General features: G+C 41.9%; 2 protein-coding genes across 3 annotated transcripts in view; one reads left to right on the top strand and one right to left on the bottom strand.

Annotated features, from left to right (window-relative positions):
• The window catches only part of DNAH7 (dynein axonemal heavy chain 7), a 250,612-nt gene extending 231,216 nt beyond the window's left edge, over nucleotides 1-19,396 (top strand). The window contains exons 61-65 of the mRNA XM_059393094.1: nucleotides 5,193-5,423; nucleotides 9,055-9,207; nucleotides 10,584-10,761; nucleotides 15,110-15,213; nucleotides 19,014-19,396. Coding sequence (XP_059249077.1) covers nucleotides 5,193-5,423; nucleotides 9,055-9,207; nucleotides 10,584-10,761; nucleotides 15,110-15,213; nucleotides 19,014-19,220 — 873 coding nt within the window. The 3' untranslated portion in view covers nucleotides 19,221-19,396. The remainder of the gene's footprint in view (nucleotides 1-5,192; nucleotides 5,424-9,054; nucleotides 9,208-10,583; nucleotides 10,762-15,109; nucleotides 15,214-19,013) is intronic.
• Nucleotides 19,397-19,410: 14 nt separating this feature from the next.
• SLC39A10 (solute carrier family 39 member 10) overlaps nucleotides 19,411-27,540 on the bottom strand; it is a 136,426-nt gene continuing 128,296 nt past the window's right edge. For both annotated transcript variants that reach the window (XM_059393093.1, XM_059393092.1), the window contains one exon: nucleotides 19,411-22,211. In XM_059393093.1, the coding sequence (XP_059249076.1) occupies nucleotides 22,053-22,211 (159 nt within the window). In that variant the 3' untranslated portion in view covers nucleotides 19,411-22,052. The remainder of the gene's footprint in view (nucleotides 22,212-27,540) is intronic.

The following is a 27,540-nucleotide window of genomic DNA, read 5'->3' as shown; positions in this document are numbered from 1 at the left end:
TGCTTCTTGAGGTAGGATTGCATTGCGATATACTTCCCTCCTTGACTGCTTTGCTACATCCCAGATGTTTCTGGACTACTGTGTTTTCATTTTCACTTGCTTCCGTGAATTTTTTACTTCTTCTTTAATTTCCTGATTAACCTATTCATCCTTTAGTAGGATGTTCTTTAACCTCCATGTATTTGTGGTCAATACAAATTGTTTCTTGTGGTTGGCTTCAAAGTTCATAATACTGTGGTCTGAAAATATGCATGGTATGATCTCAATCTTTCTGCACTGGTTGAGGCCTGATTTGTGACCTGGTGTGTGATCTATTCTGGAGAATATTCCATGTTCACTCAAAAAGAATGTGTATTCTGCCACTTTAGGATGAAATGTTCTGGCGATATCTGTGAAGTCCATCTGGTCCAGTGTGTCATTGAAAGCCCTTGTTTCGTTGTCGATCTTCTGCTTAGATGATCTGTTTATTGCTATGAGTGGGGTGTTAAAGTTCCCTATTATTATTGTATTATCAGTGAGTTTCTTTGTATTTGTTATTAATTGATTTAAATATTTGGGTGACCCTAAGTTAGAAGAATAAATATTTACAATTGTTTGATTTTCTGGTTGGGTAGACCCCTTTATGATGATGATATAGTGCTATTCTTCATCTCTTATTACAGACTTTGGTTTAAAATTTAAGTTGTCTGATCTAAGTATGGCTACTCCAGCTTTCTTCTGATGACCTTTTGCATGATGAAATGTCCTCCATCCCCTCACTTTCAATCTGCAGGTGTCTTTGGGTCTAAAAATGAGTCTTTTGTAAGCAGCGTATCATGGGTCTTATTTTTTTAATCATTCTTATACCCTATGTCTTTTGATTGGAGCATTTAATCTATTTACATTCAGAGTCATTATTGACAGATATGATTTAGTGCCATTTAAAACTGTAAAGTTGCTCTTCCTTTAGACTGTCTCTGTTTCCTTTCTAGTCTTTATTGCTTTTTGGTCTCTCTTTCCCACTAAAAGGGCACCCTTTAGTATTTCTTGCAGGGCTGATTTAGTGTTCACAAACTCCTCTAGTTTTTGCTTATCTGGGAAATTCTTTATCTTTCCTTCTATTCTGAATGACAGCCTTGCTGGGTAAAGTACACTGGACTGCATATTTTCCCCCTTCGCACATTGACTATTTCATGCTGCTCCCTTCTGGCCTGCCGACTTACTGTGGACAAGCCTGCTGCTGACCTTATATATCTACTTTTGTAGGGTAAGGATTTTTTTTCCCGCTACTTTCAGAATTCTCTCTTTATCTTTGAATTTTGCAAGTTTCACTATGATATATGTCTTGGTATTGATCTGTTTTTGTTGATTTTCAGGGGAGTTCTCTGTGCCCCTTGGACTGTAGTGCCTGTTTCTTTCCCCAGATTAGGGAAGTTCTCAGCCATAATTTATTCAAATAAACCTTTTGCCTCCTTTTCCCACTCTTTTTCTTCAGGGGCTCCTATAATATGGCTATTGTCATGCTTTATGTAATTGCCGAGTCCCCTAAATCTATATTCATGATCTAATAGTTTTCTTTCCCGTTTCTTCTCAGCTTCATTATTTTCCATAATTTTATCTTCTGTATCACCTGTTTGTTCCCCTGCTCCTTCCATCCTCACAGTGATTACATACAGTCAGGTTTGCATCTCAGTCACAGCATTTTTTCTTTTCGGCCTGACTAGTTTTTTGGTCTTTTATCTCTGTGCCAGGGTTTCTCTAGTGTTTTCTGTGCTTCTTTTGAGTCCAGCCAGAGTTCTTATGACTTCTGTTCTAAATTCTTTGTCAGACATATTGCTTGGATCTGTTTTGAGTAAATCCCTGGCTGTGATTTCTTCTTGATCTTTCTTCAGCAGAGAATTCCCCCATCTTGGCATTACGTCTGGGTTTCTGTCTTCGGGTACTTGAACACTTGTTATTTTTGTTATTAATTACTTACTGACTGAGAGTAAGGCTAGGAAGGAGTCGCATGCTGTCCAGGGCCTGGCACTCCTGCAGGTGACTCCGTGTGTGCTGTGTGCGCTGCCCTCGCGGTTGGGCTGCTCTTCCCACGGGTCAGTCCTCTGCAGAGTTCCTTGGTTCTTGCAATAGGGAGTGTTTAGGCCTTTAACTAGGTGTGTTTTGATTTGTTAAAATAAGCCTGATTAAAAAAGAAAAAAAAAATCCTGATCTGAAAAAAGGAAAAGGGGCCAAGAAAACCCCCCAAAGAAACAAACAAAAAACTATAAGATCGTTTTCTAAAGAAAAAGAAAGGAAGGAAGCATGATCCAAAGAAAGAAAAAAAGAAAGTAAAAAACAAACAAACAAAAACCTCTAAACCTGATTCCAAAGGAAAGGGGGGAAAGAGCAAGAAAGCCTGGTCCTATTTCCACCAGGAGAGCAGCTCCTGAGTGGCTCAGTCAGTTCAGCATCTGACTCTTGGTTTCGGGCCTGGTCATGACTTCAGGGTCATGAGGTTGAGCCCACGCTGGGCCCATGCTCAGTGCAGAGTCTCCCTGAGATTCCTCCCTCTTCCCTTTCCCTTTCCTTCTGTTTCATCCCCTCTGGTGCACATGCTTTTGCCCCCCACCCCCCCCCTCTCTCTTACATAAATAAGCAAATAAAATCTCTTTCCACCAGCACTGAAGCTGATGCTTCGGAGCAGTGCTTGGTCAGTGGCCTGGGTGTGCGCAGGGGGCCTGTGTGGGTCCGCTGGGAGAGACGCCTGCCCCCTGGGCTCACGGTCACACCAGCCCGGGGGAGGATGGCCCTGCAGGGTGCGGCGGGGTGGGCGTGGTGATACGTGGGAAGAGGTTTGATGCCAGAATCCAGTCTAAAATTTTGCCTGTTTCCTAGTCTCTTACTAATTCAACAGCAACCGATAAAGTGACTTATCTTCTTCAAATGTTCCAGAACATGTAACGTAGTTTACATAGAAAGTTTCTTTCACATCAGTATTTTATCAGATTACATCATATTTCAAGACTTGCAACAGGAAGTAAGGATGTACAAAAGGGTTGAGGAGAAAACTATCATTGACACTTTGTAGACATGCAGCTCCACTTATGAGAGCTTAAATAAAATCACATGTCAGAGAGTAATTTAAGGCATTAGAACTCAGCATGCCATAGGCACGAGTCAGTGTATTTGAATAAAAAACATTTAATCTTGCTCTTCTACTAGGAGATCCTCTCTTGTTTAGCAGAAATGCTCAGTCATTGGTTTCTTTCATTTTTGAAAACAGATTAGTCCAAATGGTAAGAGTTCCCCTAGTGACTGAGTAAAATTTGAATAAGAAGACTTATTTGGTCCAGTGAATTATCCCATGAACTGACTTCTAGGGATGTTTTTACTTTTATGGAATCTCAGAATAATGATGATAGTAGCCAACACTGACACAGTACTGACTATGCTGACACTGTTCCAAGTGCTTCGTGCGTGACAGTGCGATGCATACAGCAGTCCGCTGAGGTAAGGGCTTATTATTCCCACTTTACAGCTAGAAAACAGATACAGAATGATTAAGTAGCTTGCTGAAGGTACAAATTCAAGCCAGGACTCAAAGCAGTCTGATTCCCAGTAGTTTGGCTCCAGAATCTGCCTTCTGAACCATACTGCTAACCTTTTTCTGGATTCTAAAGATGGGCCAGGAGCGAGCAGTGCAGATTATAAGAGATGATGGCGCGTGGTGGGGGGAGCTAAAAGAACCGTAGTAGGAGGATAAAGTGGTGTGCTGTCCTTGATGGAAGAGTCCATGGTACTCCTCACTGTGGTCTACTGTCTGATGACATTTTCCAATAAGGGAGAAAGAAAAAAGACTATTTTTTACATCCATATTTACATATGTTAATTCCACTAAAATAAGTTCTTTCCTGAGTACAAAAGTATATGCACAGACATGAGTAAGTAGATGTCCAGGAGTATTAGACACATGTGATACACGGGGGAGTGACAACAGGACATTTAGGGTGGCTTTTGGCTTTATTTAAGGTTGATGGGGTGTGCCACATTACAGAACACATACAACAGTAGGTTCATTCCAACAGAAAATGACTCAGAACCAAACCGATAAGTCTAAATACACTTGGGGTATTTTCTCAGTATGTAATTAAACAGCCTCTTTCAATATCCTCACCCTCAGATTGGCAAGTACAATTATGCTAATGGGTAGGCAGGAGTTCATTGCTTCTACATTGGGTTTACCACATCTCAGTGGCAAAGAGACCAGAACAGCAGAGTTTGGAGAGCAAGTTAACAATGACAAAACTTTTACATTATGTATTTAAAATATCTTAAAAAAACAGAACAGGAAAAAAAATTAGAACAAGAAATATTGGTCTTGGGAATGTTACTTTGGCAGAGCTCTTGCGTTTATGCCTAAGCGCCAGTAAAGAAACCAGGAAATACAAAATCTGAAATAAGACTAAACACAATTTCCTAGGGCTTGAAAAATATGAGATATATTCGTTTATATTCTAACTGTGCTTGTTTTCTCTCAACGTGCATGCGCAAATACATACACACATTCATTTATTGTGAGGATTTAAATGGTTTTCCAAAAATATATAGATTCATTCGCACCCTGCCACTATAAACATAAAAAATAAAAATTGAAATGAAGTTCCCCTTCCTTTGTTTGAGTGTGGATCCCTAAAGTCTGCCTTTCTCCATAACTCTTGCAACTGCTTTGAGGAGACGAGCTAATTTTCTTTGCCCTTCTGGTTCAAGGACAAAACTATATCTCTGCTTTTGGCAACCAGTAGGCACCAGAGTTATTGGCAAATATATTTTGTGGCAAGCTTCTCAAGGCAAGATCAAATTCCCGTCTCCCAGCTGCTGAAGCTCACCGCTTCTGAATGACCCCGCCCGCAGAAACGCTTCTCTCCCTCGCTCCGGGGCCATCCACCCGCTCCACCTACCGTAGCCCAGTGTGTGGCTCATTGTCTTGCCCTAGACCCTCTCTTGCCCATGACAACTGTCCACGCCCTCTTCCTTCCTCCCTAACACTGGTTTTCTCCTGACTCCCCATCCCATGCCTGTTTTTAACCACTTCAGTCCGTCTTGTGCAGAGAAGAATCCTTGGTAAAAGAGGAGAATAGTACTCATTCGCACAAAGTGTACCTTCGGAGCTTTCCTACTCAGCCATCCCTACAGCTTACCGAGGAGTTCTCGTTGTTCGCTTGCATTCCTTACAGTCTCGTTCAGCAGACGCCGGTGCAAAATCCTCAGATGAAGTCATAGATGAGGTTGCTGGCGACATCTTGGGCAAACTTCCCCACAACTTTGACGTTGAGGCCGCGATGAGGAGGTACCCGACAACGTATACTCAGAGCATGAACACTGTGCTTGTCCAAGAGATGGGAAGGTTCAATAAACTGTTGCAGACCATAAGGGACTCGTGCATTGATATTCAAAAAGCGATCAAGGTAAGGAAATATACAAGGAAATATATAAAAGAAAAATCTTTGCAATAACTTATCATTCATTTTACTCAGCAAATATTTACTGGGGGAGAGACTGTGTGCAAACACTGTTCGTTCTGCATTCTGGGGAGAGAAGCAAAATCCCTGCCCTGGAAGACCATGTAGGATTCTGGGGGTGACAGTTCGTAAGTGGGTAAGGAATTATGGAGTGTGTTCGATGGCATAGTTTGCTAGATAGGATACATGCTAAGAAAACACAAAGGAGTAAGAAAGACCAAGCCTTTGCTTTCATAGAGCTTAAGTTTTAAAGGTTTATTTATTTGAAAGAGAGAGAAAGGAGTGGGGGGAGGAGCAGAGGGAGGGGGAGAAACTGAGCAGACTCCACGCTGAGCTTGAGTCGGGGGCCTGACCTCACGGCCCTGAGATCATGACCTGGGCTGGGAACAGTGTCGAACATTTAACCAACTGTGACACCAGGTGCGCCCCCACCCTTTAAAAAAAATAAACAACCAATCTTTATTTTATTTTATTTTTGAGAGAGAGTGCTCACTTCGGCAGCACATATATTTTTTTAAAATCTTATTTATTTGTTTGACAGAGATCACAAGCAGGCAGAGAGGCAGGCAGGGAGAGAGAGAGGAGGAAGCAGGCTCCCTGCTGAGCAGAGAGCCCGATGCGGGGCTCGATCCCAGGACCCTGAGATCATGACCTGAGCCGAAGGTAGAGGCTTTAACCCACTGAGCCACCCAGGTGCCCCGGCAGCACATATATTTTTGAGAGAGTGAGACAGTGGGGAGGGACCAAGGGCCAGGGAGAGAATCCCGAGCAGGCTCCACGCCCAGCGCAGAGTTGGACGCTGGGCTCAGTCTCATACCTGAGCTGAAATCAAGAGTCAGACGTTTAACCAAATGAGGCACCTGGAGCCCCCATAGAGCGAAGTTTTGATTAGGGAGATAAAAATTTCAAATAAATGTATAATTTTGATAAATGTTAAGTTCCCACGATGGGTGGGAAACCCATTTTGTGTCAGACGACTGACACAAAGTGAAAGGTGCTGACCCTTCCGCAGGGGTCTGAACCTCACGGCAAACCATGGAACATTCAGGCTGAGGATATGGTAAGTGCAAAGACCATGAGAACAGGCTTGGCCTGGTCCGGGAACACTAGGAAAGGCTCCTGGGGCTGGAGTGGAGTGAGCCTGAGGGAAACAGGACAGAGAGAACCACAGACTCATCGTGGCCTCGTTGGCCATGCTGAAGATCATGACTTTTGTTCTAAAAAATAAAAGTAAGGGGAGGTCTTCAGAGTGTTTTAAGCAACAAAGTGAAATGATCTGTTTTATATTTTTAGAAGTTCACTCTGACCCCTGCAGGAAGGACTGTGGGGGAGCAAGTGTGCAGGCGGCCAGCAATCGTCCTATCGATGTTCCAGCCGAGCTTGTTTCTGTCGTAGCTTTGGAGGAGGAGCTAAGTGGTTGAATAGGAGCTATTATGGAAAGCGGGGTCTCCTGGGCTGGCTGCGGTGTCCTCTGGCTGGAATGTTTGGCTAAGCAGCAGTCAGGATCCTTGGTTTCTCCTTGACCTGGTTCTTCCCGTGTCCTTCCTGGGAGAGAACGGCCTGGCTTCCGGTATTCCGGGGCAAAGGGGAGGATGGGCTCGGGGATGTCCGCATCCAGTGTACATTCGTTCGTGTGATTCCTGACTTCAGGGTGGTAATCTGCTCCCCAGCTGAGCCTGGCAGCCCCCAGGGATTTCTTATTCTCCCTTGCACGTTTCGTTCAAGGTAGGCAATGTGCAGACTTGGGGGAGAAGTCCCAGAAATCTGTTTTTGAAACCCAATTTCAATAACCCTTCTCATTGGGCAGCACCTTCCACTCCTCACTTTCATCTAGGGCCATCAGTTCCAAACACTGCTGGGTATTCCCCGGTGATGTCTGGTTGCTGCTTGGCTTTCTCCTCTGCTGGTCAGGATCCGGTTAACGCCCGACTAAAACATCACCTGCCAACAGTCCACATGCTTTCTAGCTCCCAAAACTGTGCTGCCATTTTGCCCTGCCCTAATTTTTTTCTGCACTTGTAGGCTTATGCCCTTAAAACATAAATTCTTTTACTGCTGTTTTAGCGGGTTTGGGAAAGGAGGCAAAGGAAATGCGGGTGTTGAACATAGTGAATTTACTCTAAAATCTTCTCCGTATGTTAGTGGGGTGATTCTGTCCACTAGAGAGAAAAGAGAAGCGATGATGGCAACTGGCCCAACTGTAAGATCAAGGAGGCAGTGATTTTTAAAGGCCTCAAAGTTTTCACATATGTCCACCAGTGATTCAAAATGGGTGAGACCGGGGCTCCTGGCTGGCTCGGTTGGTAGAGCGTACAACTCGTGATCTCAGGGTCATGATTTTGAGCCCCATGTTGGGCAAAGAGTTTACTTAAGTAATTAACAAAATGGGATAAGATCAGTTAGACTTCGTAGGTGGAGCTGAGACTATTTTAACTTTCCAAAGGATTTCATACAATTTTTCTAATTTTATATTCATCACTATTCTTTTAAGAAGACAGGAGATGTAACAGTTGTCGATTCAAAAGAGCAGTGAACTTGCTGTGAAGTGTGTAAGCCTGATGATTCACAGACCCGTACCCCTGGGGCAAACAGCACATTATATGTTAGTTTAAAAAAAATTTTTTTAAAGGCAAAAAAAAAAAAAAAAAGGCAGTAAACTAAGTCCAAGTTAGCCTGTGATTTAGTAGCTAGTGAGAAGCTGAGTATTAAGATTTTTCCAGGGTGGGCAAAAGGCTGAAGGAAGTCAAAGGCACAAACTTCTAGTTATGACGTAAAAGCCATGCGAGTGCGATGTATGGCCCAGTGACTGTAGTTAGTAATACTGTTGCAAATTCAAAAGTTGTTGAGAGTGAATCTTAAAAGTTCTCATCACAAGAAACAATACTGTAACTATGTATGGTGACAGATGTTACCCAGACTATTGTGACCATTTTGCAATATATCCAAATACTAAACCATCATATTGTATCTATGAAACTAATACAGTTGAGGCTTTAACAACATGAGGGTTAGGGTTGCTGACCCCCTTGTAGCCAAAAATCCACATATAACTCCTGACCTCTCAAAAACTTAACTGCTAATAGCCAACTGATGACTGGAAGCCTTGTCCATAACATAAACAGTCAACACATAACATGTATAATGTACTGTATTCTTACAATACCATTCTCTGAAAGTTTTCATTATTTCCAGGTTACTTGGTTCATCTGTGAGTTTCTTCAAATAGGTACAAATCTCAAAAAAAAAAAAAAAAACTTTCAATGCATTTATTGAAAAAAATCCACACGGACCCATACAGTTCAAATCCATTTGTTCAAGGGTCAACTCTACCATGTTACGTGTCAATTATATCCCAGTAAGAAAATTTTTCACAAAAATTTGATTAAAAGTAAAATTGTCAATATTTTGTAAGGAATAGTTTAATGACTCCATGACTTACTGTCAGCAAAAGAATGTATCTTTTCTTTTTTCCTATATGACTCAGCTTTCATCACAAGTTTAAACAGAGGATAATGAAAAGGATGTTTAAGAGAGGGGTGTCCAAAATCAGTATTATCATGTTAACCAAATGTTTCAGGGGCTTGTGGTGATGTCTACAGATCTTGAAGAAGTGGTTAGCAGCATTCTGAATGTCAAAATTCCAGGAATGTGGATGGGTAAATCATACCCAAGCCTTAAACCACTTGGGAGCTATGTGAATGACTTCCTTTCAAGACTGAAATTCTTGCAAGTGAGTTCATCTAAACTATCATATATGGTTTCATTTCATTTTCATCAGGATGCCTAATATGACATTACTCTCTAGTTTTTCTGTGCATCCCAGACACAAATGACCACGACTCAGTATTGCATATAATGTATGTAACTGTTACACTGAACTGTCAAAATATGAATATGGAAAACAGAATCTCTGAAAGCTTCTTTAGGAACAGGTGTTCATATTTGGTAAACAACACACTCAAGTCAGGGATGCTAGAAGAGAGAAAACAACTGGTTGTGTTGATTTTTTACGTTAAATACTAAGCATCAAAATAGATTCCTAGAGCAGAGCACCTTAGAAAGCCAGGCAAGCTACTAGCAAGCAGCATTATCTTTTCCTTGTCCAGCATTCTTCCAGATCATGAAGTCAGTAGACTGCTGGTTCAGCCCAACACGGTAATAATCTCCATGGCGAATTGTCTTGGAAATGTTGAGTGCGCAGAAACCTGTCTCCTAATTATCCGGCAATACTGGTGCTTACCTATGTTATTAATTATATTCATTAAAAGTATTAATTTCCTACATACTGTTCATAATGCATCAAAATTGCCTGTGAGAACATTTCTGCAGGGATAAAATGACTCAACTTCCCTTGAATAACACAGGCCTTCTTGTTATAACTAGAGTTGATACTAAAGAAACAAGATTATTCTTGAACGATGAAGGTTCTACCTTGGACTCTAACAGGGAAAAGCTCTTCAAACTCATTTGACCTCTATAATTTTCTATTTAAAATCAGTAGTCAATTAGCTTCTTAAAGTATGATATGAACAGAATTATTTGGGTATCTTTGATATTTATAATATCTTAAGCTCTCACTATGGTTTCTTTAATAAGGTCTTTGTATAATACTGTGTTTCCATATGTTGGATTTTATTGTATTTTGGTAAAGTAGGTGGGAAAACTTCCAAAGGAATATTCTAAATATTCTACTGGACAGCAATGATGAGAGAGAAAAAAATGGGAAAAATATTACCAGATGTTATAGGGATCTAGTCAACTATGGAACATGATATATTGTGCAACAACGTATATCAGATATGCATCATTGTGTGGAGCTTTTTGGAAGGAATCACTAGGCACATACAGAGACATTCACTTCTGCATTAAGCCACATTGTGACATCCCAGCTGAGACAATGCTTGTGAAATGAAGTCAGAACATACACCGAATAAGTAGCTTTTTAAAACCTCAACAGTGTCAAGTTTTTTTCCTGAATGTGTTGACTCACTTATGAGTCTACCTAAAGCATAACAGGGGGAGTGCTGGGGTGAATTTTATTAAGCTGTTGTTGTATTCAAAGTTGCAAGGCTGCAACCTCACGACACGTGTGCTGTGTCACCGCAGCAGTGGTACGAGGTTGGCCCTCCTCCGGTCTTCTGGCTCTCCGGCTTCTTCTTCACGCAAGCCTTCCTGACGGGTGCCCAGCAGAACTACGCCAGGAAATACACCACCCCCATCGACCTTCTCGGGTTCGACTACGAAGTGATGGAGGACAAGGAGTACAAGCACGCCCCGGAAGACGGTGAGTGCGCAGACAAAACGAGTCGGCTTCGATCCAGGTACGGAACAGAAAACGGTCTTGCTTGCTTTGCTCCACTGTCAGAATTTTCATCATCATGTATGTTACTCTCAAAGAGTTGAGGAAAAGAAATTCTTACCAACATGCACTATACTTTTACAGTCTGTCACCTTAAAAACAAATCAACAGGGGCACCTGGGTGGCTCCGTGGGTTAAAGCCTCTGCCTTCAGCTCAGGTCATGGTCCCAGGGTCCTGGGATCGAGCCCCACATCGGGCTCTCTGCTCAGCAGGGAGCCTGCTTCCTCCTCTCTCTCTCTGCCTGCCTCTCTGCCTACTTGTCTGTCTGTCAAATAGATAAATAAAATCTTAAAAAAAAATCAACAAAGAATTCCAACCATCTTAACATCCACATACCCTCAGCAACTGTCCTGTGTCTCTCTCCCATTTATAGCAAATTTCCTCCAAGAATTGTCTTTACATGCCCTCTCCAGGTTCTCACTTCCTAGTTCCCACCTACCTCGCATCCTCTCCAATAAACTGACGTTAGTAATAAACAGAGTTAGTAATGACCTCCTTATTGGCAAATCCCATGAATTCAGTCTTCGTCTTAAACTCGTAGTTCTCATCCGTGGACACCACTCTCCTTCTGAAGACATCCTTCTCCCTGGGTTTCTCCTGATTCTCTCACTGGACACATTCATGCTTCTTTGCTGGCTTTTCCTCCTCTGAATACTGGAGTTTCCAAGGACTTAATCCTGGGACAGTTGCTCTTTTCTTTTCTTTTTATTCCCAACACACTCAGAATGGTCATATTGTTGAATACCCGAAGGGCATGTAAGAACCTTCTGCTAAGGTGTTGTTTATTGTTCCTTCCATTATATCAGCCTTAAAATAATACATTCTCCATACAGCTCACTGTAACACATGCTGTAAGAGAGATCAATAAAATATTTTTTTAAAAAGATTTTATTTATTTATTTGACAGACAGAGATCACAAGTAGGCAGAGAGGCAGGCAGAGAGAGAGAGGAGGAAGCGGGCTCCCTGCTGAGCAGAGAGCCCGATGCGGGGCTCGATCCCAGGACTCTGGGATCATGACCTGAGCCGAAGGCAGAGGCTTTAACCCACTGAGCCACCCAGGCGCCCCAATAAAATAGATATTTTAGTTCCCCTGTCCTAATAAAAGTCAAAATGTAGATAGATAAGCAATATACTAAGAAGGATAAATAATTTGGTTCCAACTAAGTTGGGTAAAAGGGAATCAGAGGGGGACATGGAGCTGCTCTGTATCACTGCTGGGTCCAGAGCGCCCCCCACTCGGTGGAAACAAAGGCTCCGGAGAGTTACCTAACCTGCCCAGGGTGTCTCGGCCAGCAACAGACAGAGCTGACTGACGCCCACGCCGTCTGGCTTTTATGCTTCACTAGCTGCTTTCTCAAAGGCCTGCTGAGTATTTTTGTGGAAGTACAAGTTTGAAAACATTATCACCTTTCTCAAGCAAAGTTTCTTGAAGAACCTATGGTTGGCTCTAAAGTATTTAATTCAGTTGCAAGATTTTTTTTTTTTCTAAATTCTCCTCATATCATTATGATAAAAGGCAGGGAAAATGACATTTCAATTGAAGGCTAGTTAGTATAGATGTCCCTCAGATTATAGGTTTTTTTGAACTCAGCTAAAAAACACAATTACTCAACGCATTGCCTGAACTACTTAATATTAAAGATAAAACTATTGAATTGCCAGTCATCATACACTGAACTTAGACATGGCACAAGGTCGTTGGTATCTCTTTTTACAGTGATTTACTAATTTAACCCGCAACTGTTCTTATTCAAGATCTAAATGTATCAAAATCCAAAATAATCTGGAAAATAGTGGGGCAGATATAAAGTACAGTTCAGGATCAGTGAGGACCACTCTGTGCTCTGAGATCATGCAGTGAAGCGTAGCCATCGATTGAATGAACCATTTCACAATCAGCCAAGGTCTGATTTATAATAGCTGATGGACAGTAATTCGTGAATTACTGCTGATAGACAGTAAATTGTGAATTTTATTGCTTTGTGTACACACACACACACACACACACACACACACACACAGATACCCACAATATAGCCTTTTTGTCATTCTTATTTTCTCCTTCCAACTTAGCTAATTACCCAAAGGAAACAGATTCCATGGAATGATTTGGAGCGATGAGCTTCTCCCAAAGAACAACTTTCTCATGGGACCATCATGGGAGGAACCCAGATCACACCTGGGAAGAACAGGTGTTTTTTCTCCCCCAGAGTTTCTCTCTACCACGCCACCAGCCGGTCTCTTTCATACACACTTTAGTGTGTGCCTGTTTCTGGGTTCTGGGGCTCACAAAGAAGTCAGCCTTACTTACCTAGGATTAAATTGAACTTAACGAAACAGGTCACTCTTAAAGTGACTCGTGACGTGGCCACAATGCCACTGTAAATCCATGTAAGTTTGGAATCACACATTCTAGCTGTACTTTCTAAGATTCCTCTTATCAGAATCATTAGCACTAATGGGGGACTCGGAGTCCCCAGTGACGGGCGTTATACAGCAGGAGGCAGAAAGCGGAGAGGAGCTAAAGAAGCCGCAGCCGACACCGTATGTCAGCCGCATCGCCGAGATGGCAAAGGCTGTGGCCCAGAGTAGGAGCAGCTCCGAGCCAGGACCCAGCCAGCCTCTACTTGTCCTTTCAGAGCCTTTCAGATCTTGATTCTTCCCTATGGCCTGTCCTGACCAGGAGGAAGAAAACCGTGTTTGTAGATCTCCATCGCATTTCCTGTAAAATTGTTGCTGGGTTGGAGGAAACTTTACCCTTATTGCCACTTTTCTTAGGTGTTGAAATGAACTGTTTACTTTTTCTGACATCATCTTTCTTCCCCAAGTGGAGAACAGACCATCTGACTAGTTAAAACCAGAGATTCAGTGGGCTATGCTTACAAGTCCGTGGGGCAGGGTATCAAATGGCTCTCTTGGACCTGTCTGTAAGCTTCTGTTTTCCTATCCCTATCCATTACGGTGGCTGCCCTGGAGGCCTCAGAGAGGGCTGGAGAATGTCTGTAGGATGAGGCTACCGACCAGCCTCTCTCTCTCTCGGGCAGGTCTGTCCCCAACATCGTTCCAGGCTTAAGGTGCATTTTGCAATTCAGCTTTACCAGAATAATCGTTGAAAAGTTACTGGACAAGTGCTTCGCCAGTTAATAAAACTGGTATTTTACTCCCACTGCTCTTTCCATCAGTGGAAACTGAGAGAAGCGGAAGTCTTCCTCCCCAGGCAACATTTGTCACTAGATTAGCCACATGCGGCTCTTAAAATTAAGCTGTAATTAAAGTCCCTCAATCACACTAGCCATGTTTCAGGTCTTTAATAGCCAATGGCTACCACACTGCAAAGCACAGATATGGCTTACTTTTTTCATTACAGAAAGTCCCACTGGACGGGACGGCCCAGACGGACTTCCACACACTACCTTACAAAGCGCTTTCACTAGTATCAGCTGACTTGACCGTAAGGACTCTACAAGGCAGAAAGTAGGCATTACTGTTTTGCAAATGTTTTCCAGTTGTTCTCAGAGGACCAAATATACCCAGAGTTAAATGACTTGCTCAAGGTCACACAGAGAATTAGGAACTAAGACCTAGGTCTGAGTTCCACATTGCTTCCCTTCACATCTGTGCAACCATTACACGGAATGTTTTCACGTACGTACACCTGGATTCAATTTGTGAAGCTTTACACAAAAGGACCGAGAACTGACTGCAGTTTCAGGGCTTTCCTAGTTTGTGTTCTTCAGTGGTTAGTCTATGAATTACGTTCTGGAAGGAGGTCACCCATGTGTTCTCTCAGACTAAGAAGAAATCTGGGAGTGAGGGTAAATTGTAAAAGAGGGAGAGAGAAATAACTTTTATGATATTAGAGATCTGCACAAGCATATTTTCTTCACATGGTGCCTCGAAGCCACTGAGTCCCTACAACTGCATTAAGAATTTTTCCTGCAGACTTCATGGCCTCTCACATTATAACCATTGGCCAACTAAAAATATAAATCTGGTACTGTTCATCCAGACTGAAAATTTCCCATAGACTAATTTAAAATTTCTTTTATCTTCCACATCTAATCTTACTATTGAGTTGACTAGGAAGAATATAGATATTCTTAGAATCTGCATGTTAAGACAAAGCACTGAGAATACTGCTTTTACTTTAGAACAAGCCTTGGGCTGCTGACCTGGTACCATCTGCAGAGCACTCAGAGGAATTTTAGATTCAGAACTTAATCAAATACATATTTAAACAGTTGTATTAACCTGCTTCTTTTCTATTTAGGTGTTTTCATTCATGGATTATTTCTGGATGGAGCTTCCTGGAGTAGAAAGACCAAGAAACTTGCAGAATCACATCCCAAAATTCTTTATGACACAGTGCCTGTGGTTAGTATTTGATATACTAATATGGGGGTGGGGGACACTATTTTATACACGCGCACACACACACACACACACACACACGCCCACATACAGACATTCTCATCATGGTAATTATGTTTTATTAAGTTCCTGCCAGCACGGAATTAGTGAATGCTCAACCACAGCTCCTAGGAGAAGCACAAGGTTAAGTTTCTATGCTCCTCTGGTCACATTTTTGTTAACCAATCAAGACATAACTTGTTTTGTGTCTCCTTAAAAATGCCATATCTAATATATACTTTTGATTCATTAACATCGAACTCAGAGAAAACAGCATTGTAACTTATGCCTGGATGAGCCGTACAGTATTTTCTCCCTGAGGCCCAACCCAGTCTTCTTGCACTCAGGAACACTAGAGAGCATCTGAGCACTACATTTAGGGCCATTTTAAACAGGGAAATCACTAACAACAACAACAAAAATGCAAAAAACTCCTTATTAAATAACCTATCAAAATGAAACTTGTTTCCATTTACCAGAGGTGAAATAGAAAAACGGAGTGTCACCAGGTTCAACCTCAGCTGGAAAAGTACTTGTTTGGTGACTCACATTTTTTGAGGCTCTGCGTATGCTTGTGAATGATCGTACAATAGAGTACTGTTCTAGGATGATGAATAAATGTTCGTGATAAGCAGATTTGCAAATACAGAATCCAGAAAGAATGAGGACTGACTATATACATGCATCCACATATGCATATATATTTCTTACATATACTTTGACCTAAAAATGATACTTAGAGACTAAAAGAGAACTATATGAAAGCCAACCCCATAAAAACGTGTTTGCTAGGAACCAATCTTCAGTATGGGCCAACTAAGCTATGGAAGATTTTGTTTCCATCTGTTACTGAATCATGAGAAAACGACTAGACAAATTTTCATACACTTGGAAAGGCCTGCCTGGGATGGTGCGATAAAATACAGGCTGTGCATTTACACGTATTGTTTGTGGGACCCTGGGAGCAGCTCCGACGAGCAAAAATCCTAACGGGTACAGTGAGGGACAAGCTATTCCCAGAAACCTGACCCATGTGCTAAGATACTGCGTCTGGACAGAGAGCTTTAAATAGGCGACCCAAATTCAAAGTCACAGGGAAGTTTCAAGAGTTGACTGGGGTAGACCTGGAAGCTCTTTCAAGGTAGTTCGCAGTGAATACGAAGGTATTTGTAAGTGGACGATTCTCTTACATAAGTCACTTAGTGAAAAAAATTCTCATTAAGAAAATGTGGTTTTGGCCAAGATGAAATACACTCATTAAGTGTTGTTGAGTCCTCATATTTAACTACATCCAAAAACAGCTCTATGGATTCCGCAATAATGTGGGAGACGCATACACTAACACCATTATTAATTCCTTCATACAATTTATTTAGACCTGAGAAACCTGAAAGGAAAGAGGGCTCTGAACAGTGGGCTGTAAAGCCAGCATCCGCTCAAGGATTCCACTTTATAAGGGAAAAAGGAATCCAATTAGATTTTAAAGCAAAACACTATTTCCTCCTTATTACCGTAGTTTGTTCTTTATGCTTATTTTCAGAGACCAACCTGCCCCACGTTCTTTTGAGATTGGTTAGGTTGGTTAGGCTTAACAGTGCTTAATATTTTAGGAACTTGGCTAATGACTTCCTAAAAATAAAGTGGGTGTATTATAGGAATAAAGGAAAGCATGATGTGCGCGCTGGCTCCTTTAAAATAGCCACCTAAAATGGGGAGGTGATCGAAGCTCTAGAATCACTGACAAAATCCTTTCAGACTTTTTTGATTGGCCTGTATTAAATTAATATGGTGACATGATTATCAGTGGTGGTGGTTCCCTTTGAAAGTATGTATGATTTTGTGGTTGTTGATATAAACAGTCAAAAGTCCTCCCCAGGTAAGTATGGTGAATAGGTCAAGAGTACATAGAGAACATGTTCCTTGACAGGGAAAAAAAAAATAATTATTTTTTCTCATTTAGTTGGCTCCGAAAATAGTTCTGAGAATACTAAAAAAAGAGTTTTGAGCAAAATGCCTAGGAATAAACTTACCCAAGGAAGTGAAAGACCTATACTGATGAAAGAAATTGGAAACAACACGAATGCAAAGACATCCCATGCTCAGGGGTTGGAAGAATTAGTTAAAATGTCCACACTACCCAAAGCAATCTCCAGATTTTATGCAATCCCTATCAGAATACCAACAGCATTGTTCACAAAATTTGAATTCCAAAATTTGTATGGAAAATTAAAACACCCGAATAGCCAAAGCAATCTTGAGAAAAAAGCAGCCGAAGACCTCACAATTTCAGATTGAAACTCACCCAATCAAAACAGTATGGTACTGGCACAAAAAAAAGATCAATGCAGAAATAACCCTACACTTATAGGACTAATTAATCTACAACAAGGGAGGCCAGAACACACAATGGGGAAAAGACAGCCTCTTTGACAAATGTTGAAAAATATGGGACCTGAAACCATAAAATGCCTAGAAGAAAACCTGGGCAGTAATCTCCTCAGCACTGGCTTTAGCAACATTTTTCTAGATAGGTCACCTAAGGCAGGGGGAACCAAAAATAAGCTGTTGGGACTCCATTAAAATAAAAAGCTTTTTGTATAGTGAAGGAAACCATCAACAAAAGAAAAAGGCAACCTACTGAATGGGGGGGAAGACATTTGCAAATGATTCCATCCAAGAAGGGGTTAATATCCAAAGTACAGAAAGAACATAGAATTCAAGAGCAAAAAACCAAAAAAAGGACCTGAATAGACAGTTTTCCAAAGACCACCTATAGATGGTCAACAGAAACCTGAAAAGATGCTCTTCATCACTAATCACCGGGGAACTGCCAATGAAAAAGCCACAAGGAGGGATCACCCGACGCCTGTCAGAACTGCGCATCCAAGAGGGAAGTGGAGGAAAAGGAGCCCTGGCGCACTGCTGGTGCAAGCGCCGACGGGGCACCCGCTGTGCAGCGGTCCGGAGGATCCTCAGAGACTGAGAAATCCCGTATGACCCAGTAATTCCACTACTGGGGACTTCCTCAAAGGTCAACGAAAACAGAACAGTCAAGATGTGGAAGCATACCAAGAGGCTAGCAGAAGAGGAGTGGGTGAAGCTGTGGCTATGTATAAAATACTACATGTAGCCGTCTACCAGTGTATACACCTAACATTATACAGTATTTTCCGCCATAAAAAAGAAAGAAATCTTACCATGTACAACATGGATGGACCCAGAGGATATAACGGTAAGTGAAACACGTCAGAGAAAGACAAATACCGCCTGGTTTCACTCACATGGAATCTTAAGTGAACAAGGAAAGAGACAAACAAAAACCCCCCAACTCTTCAGGACAGACAGCAAACTGGTGGCTGTCGGGGGGGGAAGCGGGAGGTCGAGGGGAGGGTGGATACGATAAAAGGGAGTAAGAGGCACGAACTTCTGTTATACAGTGACGAGTGCAGAGATGGAAACTCCTACGCAGGGAACTCGAAGAACTATTTGGTGACATCTGGGGACTGTACGTACTTGATGAACACTGAGGGACAGAACTGCTGAAATCATTATGTTGTACATCTGAAACTAATACAACAGCAGTTAATTATAATTCTAAAAAACGGTTACAAATTAAGTGTTTTGAACAATGGCAGTACTGCTAACAAAAATAAGATCTGTTTGGGCCATGGGAATTTGCAGACATAGAACTAAAATACCCTATTGGGTTCAAATGTAAGTATCGTACCTTTGACTCAAAAACACTTGCATGCACTTTCTTCCAGATGTGGCTAAAGCCCTGTAAAAGGGTAGAGATACCAGAACGACCAAGTTACGTTGCTCCACTGTACAAGACAAGTGAGCGGAGAGGAACCTTATCCACCACTGGTCATTCTACGAACTTTGTTATTGCCATGACTCTTCCCTCTGACCGACCCGTGGAGCACTGGATTGGACGGGGTGTGGCACTATTATGTCAGCTTAATTCGTAATTCGAAGACACCTGTTCCTATTTCTTGTTCAATGGTTAGGAAGAAAATATAAACAATTTGGCTTACGTAGATTTCCCTTAAAGCTGTACTTAATTATAGATTTATGTGCAAATGCAGCCTGTATTTTTAAAATGCCTCCTACTTCAGTGTAAGGAATGTTCTGAAATAAAGACTAAAGAAAACACACTGGTGTATTTGCTCTTTTTGAATAACTTTATTTTGGGAGAGTTCCATAAGCATCAGGAACATACATAAAATGACACACCACTGTTGACAATGAAAAAAAAAAACAGCATTGGATCATTTCCAGCTTTATAAATTTTTAAAAAATGATTCAGTTACAACAAAAAAAAGTTTAGATATTTTAGCAAGTATCACCTTGCAGGACCATAATCATATTTAAGCCACTGACGTAGTTAATGGAAAAAATTCACACTGCATCTAGTTACTACAGTATTTCTACGCATAATCACAGCTGATTGAATGCAATGTGATATACACCAAAATTCATATGGATGTCACACAGTGACAGCATTGTACAAGTAACATGAATGACCTCCAACAAACACACGCTAAATCAGACTGGTCAAGCTAAATGGAATGTTGGAGCCAAACAGAAATGTTGTGGAATTCAGATTGTCTAGTAAGACTTGAAACTATTCACTAGAACGATGTGGAAACTAAATACTGGTGGAACCCTAACAAAATACTAGCAGCAACTGTTACAGCCCTCTTAATAGGTTAAAAAAATCTAGCAAATGAAGAGAATACCATTTTTTAGAGAATATAAAACTTTATATACTTCAGCAGAACTTGCTTGCTTTAAACCAGACCTGTAAGACTGGGAACATATTCCCACTGTTGCTTTTCATAAAAGTTTTAAAATTAAGCAGATTTAATGCTGGAATGCACAATCCTCCTTGGGTATAAAAATGCAAAAAGGAACTAGAAATATATCTTGGTTCAGAAAGCAAGATATTTTAATCACTTGAAGTTGGCAGTACGAAATCAAATATCAGCACCTTGTAGCGGGGTTGCTTGCAGGGCCAAGCAGGGAGATGAGGGCTGTGCTCATTCAGTGCCCAACGCTGAAAATATTCTAGGTAAAAACTCCTACTTATTACAGGAGGCCATGGAGAAAGCCGGAAATAATTTTTCAAATTCAGGCATAAATTCAGACAAGCACACCTAAGCTTCCTTGCTTACAGCACAAAGGAGAAACACTGGCAAGACTCTTACTACCCGGGTGCACGTGCAGCTCTCCAAAAGTTTTATTTTTGTAGGTTCACCAGGAGGAAAGGAGCTGAGGAGAGAGGAGGGCTCAATGCAAACACTTTAAACGGAATGGAAGGAGTTTGGCTCTTAAATATTTGAACAGTAAGATTTTTAAATCAGCTGCACTGGTAGCCAAGCGATTAGAACAAAGCTGCCTGCACACAGTTCAAACACAGTTTCCCGGGCATACATGAAGACCGTGCGGCACAAGATGGAAACGAAAGCTACATGCAGTACGACTAGTGCTACAAATTATAGGTCAAAATTCAGGATACACATGGCTTGCGCTTCTCACAAATCGCTCAATTATGCTAGAACAGGGCACCTCTAAGTGAGACGAGTCCCTGGCAGGCACCGACAGCGTATCTTGGCACAGACGATCACGTGACTTCGGCTGTGTTACGTAAGGATGTCTTCCAAGTCGCGTGGTGTCACGACAGCCCGGGGCATCAGCGGAGATCACCGTCAGAGCCACTTCCATGGACACGCAGAGATCACGGACGTGGTGAACTTGGGTTTTCTGCCTTAACTTCCTGCTGGTCACAGCACGTGCTCTAGGTTCCCAAACCAAACTGGTAAAGCAATGCATACATTTAGAAAGTAAACTTCCCCAGTAACTGGTTAGTACTGTTAAAATAGGAAAGCTGAATATTTCGACCATGTTTGGGTTCTTCTTTTTTTCTGGTATTCCCTCAAGGGTTACACTTTTAATGAAAAAAAAAAAAAAAAAAAAAAAAAAAAAATTTAACCACATGCTCCACCTCCCTACCCCCACCAAAAATCCCAAAACAAAAACAAAACTGAAGTTTGAAAGAAAAAACACCCAAACACCAAGTATAATATTAATACAAAGAACCGAAAGAACCGTTATGAATCTTTCATTAAACTGAAGCTCACACAAACATACAATCACAAAGTTCAGTAGTTTAGGCTGCAAGTTTAAACACTATGGCAATATATACAAAAATAGTAACTCTAGATTCAAGATTAAGGGCTTTTCCCAATGCTAAATTCATACCCTAACACAGCCTGAGCTCTCCTCTAGTTCCTACGGCCTACTTTACGCAGTTTCAAAATTGTATCAAGTTGATCCCCATGACCTTATGTATATATGTAACTGAATTAAAGGACACTACAATTCATTTTTAGCACAAAGAAAAGTCTGCCCGAAGTCCATTTAAAATATTTTTAAAGTTTAAGTGATTTTTGGTTCAATTTCTATTTCTGCATAGCCACAGAAGTTTCTACTACCAAAGAGACTACTTTAGTGTTTTATATGATTATTTTTGTAAAAGTCTTAATCAAACTATGTCAACATTGGTTCTTGGAGTCCCGTTTTCTCCTCTCTTTATCACAAGCTTTGTATTTTTAAAAGACCCCTTCGCACAGGGAAAAGCAGTCCTGACCACCAGTCTTGTGTGGTTCGGCTCAAATCTATGGAACTTGGAAGTAGTGCAAGCCACTGACTTTTCTTTGAGCGATGTGCATACAGTACTAGGGACAGATGCAAAGCTGCATGGTAACATTCTCGTAATCCACAGTGATTACGGGGAATGGTTAAAACTGGAGGTCAAACACAATTTTGTCTTCATAGAGGGCGATCACCAGCATAATGGCAAATCCGAACAGCAATCCTAAATTCTGAAGAATGAACTGCCCCACGGGACAAAAGCCGTGTTCTTCATTGTCACCATCACCATGCAACATTTCTGGAAGCTGCAAAAACAAAACCCAGATACTTACAAGCAATTCTGTGTAATACTCTGCTAAATTTTTTTACTTTCTTCTACTTTAATGAATAAAACATAACCACAAATTATTCTATTCAACATAATGTTAACCATAATGCATACTTCACCCAAACGTTGATGAGGTTTAGCTCTAGCCAGGAAATAATGACTAAATCTGTTCCCTCCTAAACCCTGAACAAATGCAAATATATGCGTTAGCCGTTTTCTGAAGTTACGTCCACTGACCTTGCCATCTGCTTTATGCTAAAGTAGAAGATCATTTATTATTGCCAATAAACACTCCAGGAACGATCAGCACATTTACTGACTTAAAGTCACTGAAAACGTAAGATTCTTTGCGGGGGGATCCCTAATTCAAGATTTTCCACTTCTTTACTCTTTCCGTTTTAAATTCTCATATTCAGCTGCACGTGAGAGCAAGGACAGACATTTACAGACAATTCCTAACTCGTTATCTCTCTGCCCGTCCGTTATTTTCCTTGCAATAATAGAGAAAATAGTCTCTCGAAGCTATTCAGCAGGACTACGACCAAGTGGAGCCCATGGCCTTCCCAGGGTGCTCTGTTTCTCCTAATCATGATACAATTTCAAAAACCTGAATGTTCCCAGTACCTTTAAAGGCACACAGTTCACTGAAGTTTATAGTTTGATTTCTAAAGCATAAGCATATACTATTACATTTAAGAATAATGCAAAGTTCAAAGTATAAAGCCCAAATCTGTATTTAAGTAAGATTAACTAGAGAAACGCATGTCCGTTATTATGAGCATCAAGTCTTTCCATCCACATCGAGTCCAAATTGTGAAAGAAATGCTACTTCACGTTTCATTTTCTTGTTTTCTGTGTTTTGCTTTTCAAGTGTGCAATGACACCATCAGAAAGATGACACGGACATGCTGCTCTTTTAGACACTAAGCTTTCCTCCAAACAGTATCTTGGGGCTTTTCGTGGTTCGGAGGGGGAAAGTGTAGTGTTAAGAACATAACGGCTGCCTAGGAAAAAACACTATTGCTCATTATTAAATAATGAGGACAGTTAATCCAACTACCATATTCTGACACGGCTACAGTATATTTAACAATTCCCGGAGGGTCCTATTTAAGAACTACTTCATGCTGGTCATCAATTTTGTTCAGAAGTCTATGGCCATAGTAAATACCAGCTAATGGAGGCTACTGTTCTTTTTGAGCAGAGTTAAGTACTTGTGACAGAAACCACTGCAAACAGCAGAGCTGATTAACTGCAGCAGAGACCACATGGGCTACAAAGCCTACACATGTACTCTCTGTCCCATTACAGAAAGTCTGCCAACCTCTGGGTTAATGGATCAGAACTGAACCTGGCAACTTCCCACCTGTGGTTCTATTAGAACGAAGACTGGTTTATCTTTTTCTCCTCAAGTTTTCATTATGACAAAAACTGTTAAATCTGGCTTTCCTTAGCACTGAAGCATAAAGAACACAGGATGTTTCACAAAAGTATCCCCTCTGGATATTGCACATACCAGCCACAAGAGGCGCTATGCCTCCCCCAATTCAGTTCCAGCCCGTGCCCACACGCGTATTTGCGGATCAGAACCACAGCGGAGCCAGCAGTACCCAGCAGTACCCAACAGTACGGCCCGATCTGTGAAAACGCAAGAGCACCTCCACGCTGGGCGAGCAACAGCTGCTGTGCAAAGCCCCTAAAACCGGTGGATACTTCCAACTGCACATCCTAAAGAGACCTCGAACTAGAACTTCTGGTGCTGTCGCTATCGCATGACTGACCGTAAGTGAATAAACACCTCCTCTCTAAGGCCAAAGTAGTCTTTCTAAAATGAAAATACAATCATGTCATTGTTGCTTAAACCCTGTAATGGTGCCTCAAAATCTACCAGATAAATTCTCATTTTTTATAGCACTACGTTTTGTGTCACAGTCATGGTCTGGCCTACATCTACCTGAGAACCACGGATGTAATTTTTTAATCCATTTTTTCCATTTAACATGAGGGAAAATAATCTCAGTGTCATTAAAATCCTAAAATATATGTAGGCAGTTTTTCTTCTTGGACATTTAGGATATTTCCAATGTAATTACAACATTATAAATGCTACTTTTTTTTTTTTTTAAGATTTTAGTTATTTATTTGACAGAGAGAGAGAGAGAGAGAGAGAGATCGATCACAAGTAAGCAGAGAGGCAGGGAGAGGGAGAAGCAGGCTCCCTGCTGAGCAGAGAGCAGATGTGGGGCTCGATCCCAGGACCCTGGAATCATGACCTGAGCCAAAGGCAGACACTAAATCAACCGAGCCACCCAGGCACCCCTTATAAATGCTATTTAAAAACACTTTAATACAGTTTTACTTTTGTTTGCTTGTTTGTGTTCTTAGCAGTAGTCATGTTGGGTTACTTTCTCAGAATATCAGAACACAGTTCTAGGAGTCAACTGACTAGTTAAGGAATGATGTTACTCATTACTCTGCTTTCTCCTATACCCATTCCTCTTGCTCCTAATAAACTCTTCTACAGGTTTTAAAACTCAGCTCAGATATCTTGTTCCAGAAAAATTTCCCTAATTTTCCCCTATTTTTTAGCCAGCCTCTCCCCATAGTTCCACAGACATGGTGCGTAAGCCTTTATCAAAAGATTTCTAACTAATGGCTACTTTTCTTCTTCATTAGACTACTAATCCTTACTGTAAAAATTACCTTGTTCTTTTCAGAATTAGCTCATTTATTTTTCATTCAACTAACTGTGAACTACTTCTACAGCAGTAAATGAAAGATTACCAAAAAGAAGGTTGTCCTCCCAGAACGGACGTCCATGTGGGGCACACAATGAGCTCAGTGAATAAGTAAAATGTTTAGCGTGTTATTAACAGATCAGAATACAAGTGCAAAGGAGAAAAAGAAAAGTGAAGTAGGGATAGAAGATGTTAAATGTTGGGATAGAAGTTGGGAAGCCTCCTAAGGAGTGAGGGAGCCAGTCAGTAGAGCTTCTGCAGGCCATATAGTCCACATTTAGTGACCAGCAAGAGCCAGGCCCCTGAGGCAGTGTGTGCCTCCTGGGGGAGCCAGGAAGAAGATGAGGAAAAGAGACACATTATCGGGAGCTAAGAGGAGGAGGAGGAAATTCACAGGGAGCCACTGAAGAGTCTGAAGCACCCGAGTGCTTGACTGTTGACTCAGAACCCGTCACGGGGCAACAACAGACGTGGGGAGAAGGTTAAACAGAAGAAGATGGTGGCAGCAGAGGTGGCGGGGAAGTGGAGGGCCCCCCCCCCCCCCAGCCCGGGGCTTAGGATGAGTCTGAGGTGGGGGGGCGGTGGGGAACCAGGAGAACCGAGACAAAGAATTATCCTCAGGGCTTTGATCTGAGCAGCTGAAGAACGGAATCATGCTCTGTAAGCCAGAGACTCCTACAGGAGCCGGGGGTCCAGGGAGGGAAGGCTGGCCATCCCAGGAACCCGGCTCTGAACAGACGTGCCCACCGTTCCGTTCAGACGCTCAGGGAGGCTGGTGGATAGACTGACCTGGAGTTAAGGGAAAGGTCTGGGCTGAAGATGTAAATGTAGGAATTACCAGCCATTGAATACTTCCAGTCATGAGACTAACTGAGATCACCTGGAGGGCTTTCACCAACATTTACAGGTCAAGGAGAAGAGAACCAGAAAACAAATGGAAAGGCCAGAAAGGTGGTTAAACCAGGAAACGGTGGTGGCACAGAGGCCAACTGACAAGAAAGCATTTCAAAGAGAAGAGCCTGAGCCGCCGCCAGATGCAGCCCTTAGGACAAGCGCATGAAGCCGGACGGGGTACGTGACCATGGACTCAAGAACGCTGAGGTCAGTAGTGGATGTGGCCAAAGCAATCGGGGCCAGCAGTCGGGGAGAATACCAGACGAGGCGAGACTCAAGAAAGAAGAGAACTAGAAAATCAGAAAGGGTAATCTGCAATACAAGACGGAAAACGGTGGGGCGCCTGGGTGGCTCAGCGGGTTACGCCTCTGCCTTCGGCTCAGGTCATGATCCCAGGGTCCTGGGATCGAGCCCCACATCGGGCTCTCTGCTCAGCAGGGAGCCTGCTTCCTCCTCTCTCTCTGCCTGCCTCTCTGCCTACTTGTGATCTCTGTCTGTCAAATAAATAAATAAAATCTTAAAAAGAAAAAAAAAAAGGAAGGAACATGGTGGCTGAGAACTAAACTGGGAACTGGAGTTAAAGAAACGCCCTCTCTCCTACCTCGGTGAGAAGTACAGGAGGTTTGAGCTGATCCAGCAGGGAGGGGAAATGAGCAACAACAGAGAGAAAGGGGGGGATTTCAGGGACTTTGTGAAAGGGGCCAAGTGCCAGCCGGCCTTAGCGAGAAACCGATTTCTTCACTATTCTAGGAAAGAGGGGAACAGACAGAGACATACAGGAGGAGCAGAAACACGATGGCAACCCGTGGAAGCCTGTCTCCATGCTTCAGTGTTTTCCATGAGACAGGAAGGCCGTCAGCTGAGCGTGGGGACAGGAAATGAGGTGTTAGAGTCCAAGGAAAAGAACAAGGAAATGGCAAACTCTAGGCACAGAATGTAAATAGTTTTTATTTTTTGTTGGTATTTTCTAAACTATTATAAATAGGCAATAATCCTGGGATTAAAAATTTAGGTTACAGGGCGCCTGGGTGGCTCAGTGGGTTAAAGCCTCTGCCTTCAGCTCAGGTCATGATCTCAGGGTCCCGGGATCGAGTCCCGCATCGGGCTCTCTGCTCAGCAGGGAGCCTGCTTCCCCCTCTCTCTCTGCCTGCCTCTGCCTACCTGTTATCTCTCTCTCTCTGTGTCAAATAAACAAATAAATAAATAAATCTTAAAAAAAATAAAATGTAGGTTATGAAGTTTTGAAATGACACTATCTGACAAATCTTACCACAAGGAAAGTGAACATAATATCTAAGTCAAAAACAAAAAGTAAGACAAACCACGAGACTCTTAATATCACAAACAAACAGAGTTGCTGGGGGGAAGAGGGTCGGGAGAGGGGGGTGGGGTGATGGACACTGGGGAAGGGTATGTGCTACGGTGAGTGCTGTGAAGTGTGTAAACCTGGCGATTCACAGTCCTGTACCCCTGGGGCAAATAATACATTTATATTAATAAAAATAATTTCGAAAAATCAAAACAAAATAAAAACAACAAGTAATCAAGTTACTAGTTCTGCAAATATACTGCCTAACATATTTAAGACACTAAGGTAAAATTAAAATAAAACTAGTTGCTAGTGTTAACTCAAGTTTGTTAACTTTAAAGTCAGAAATGAGGGAAACTGCATAA

This window comes from Mustela nigripes, chromosome 3, assembly GCF_022355385.1.
Source record: "Mustela nigripes isolate SB6536 chromosome 3, MUSNIG.SB6536, whole genome shotgun sequence".
Classification (NCBI taxonomy): Eukaryota; Metazoa; Chordata; class Mammalia; order Carnivora; family Mustelidae; genus Mustela; species Mustela nigripes.
The sequence above is the reverse complement of the archived record's forward strand: the minus strand, read 5'-3'. Positions and strand labels throughout refer to the sequence as shown.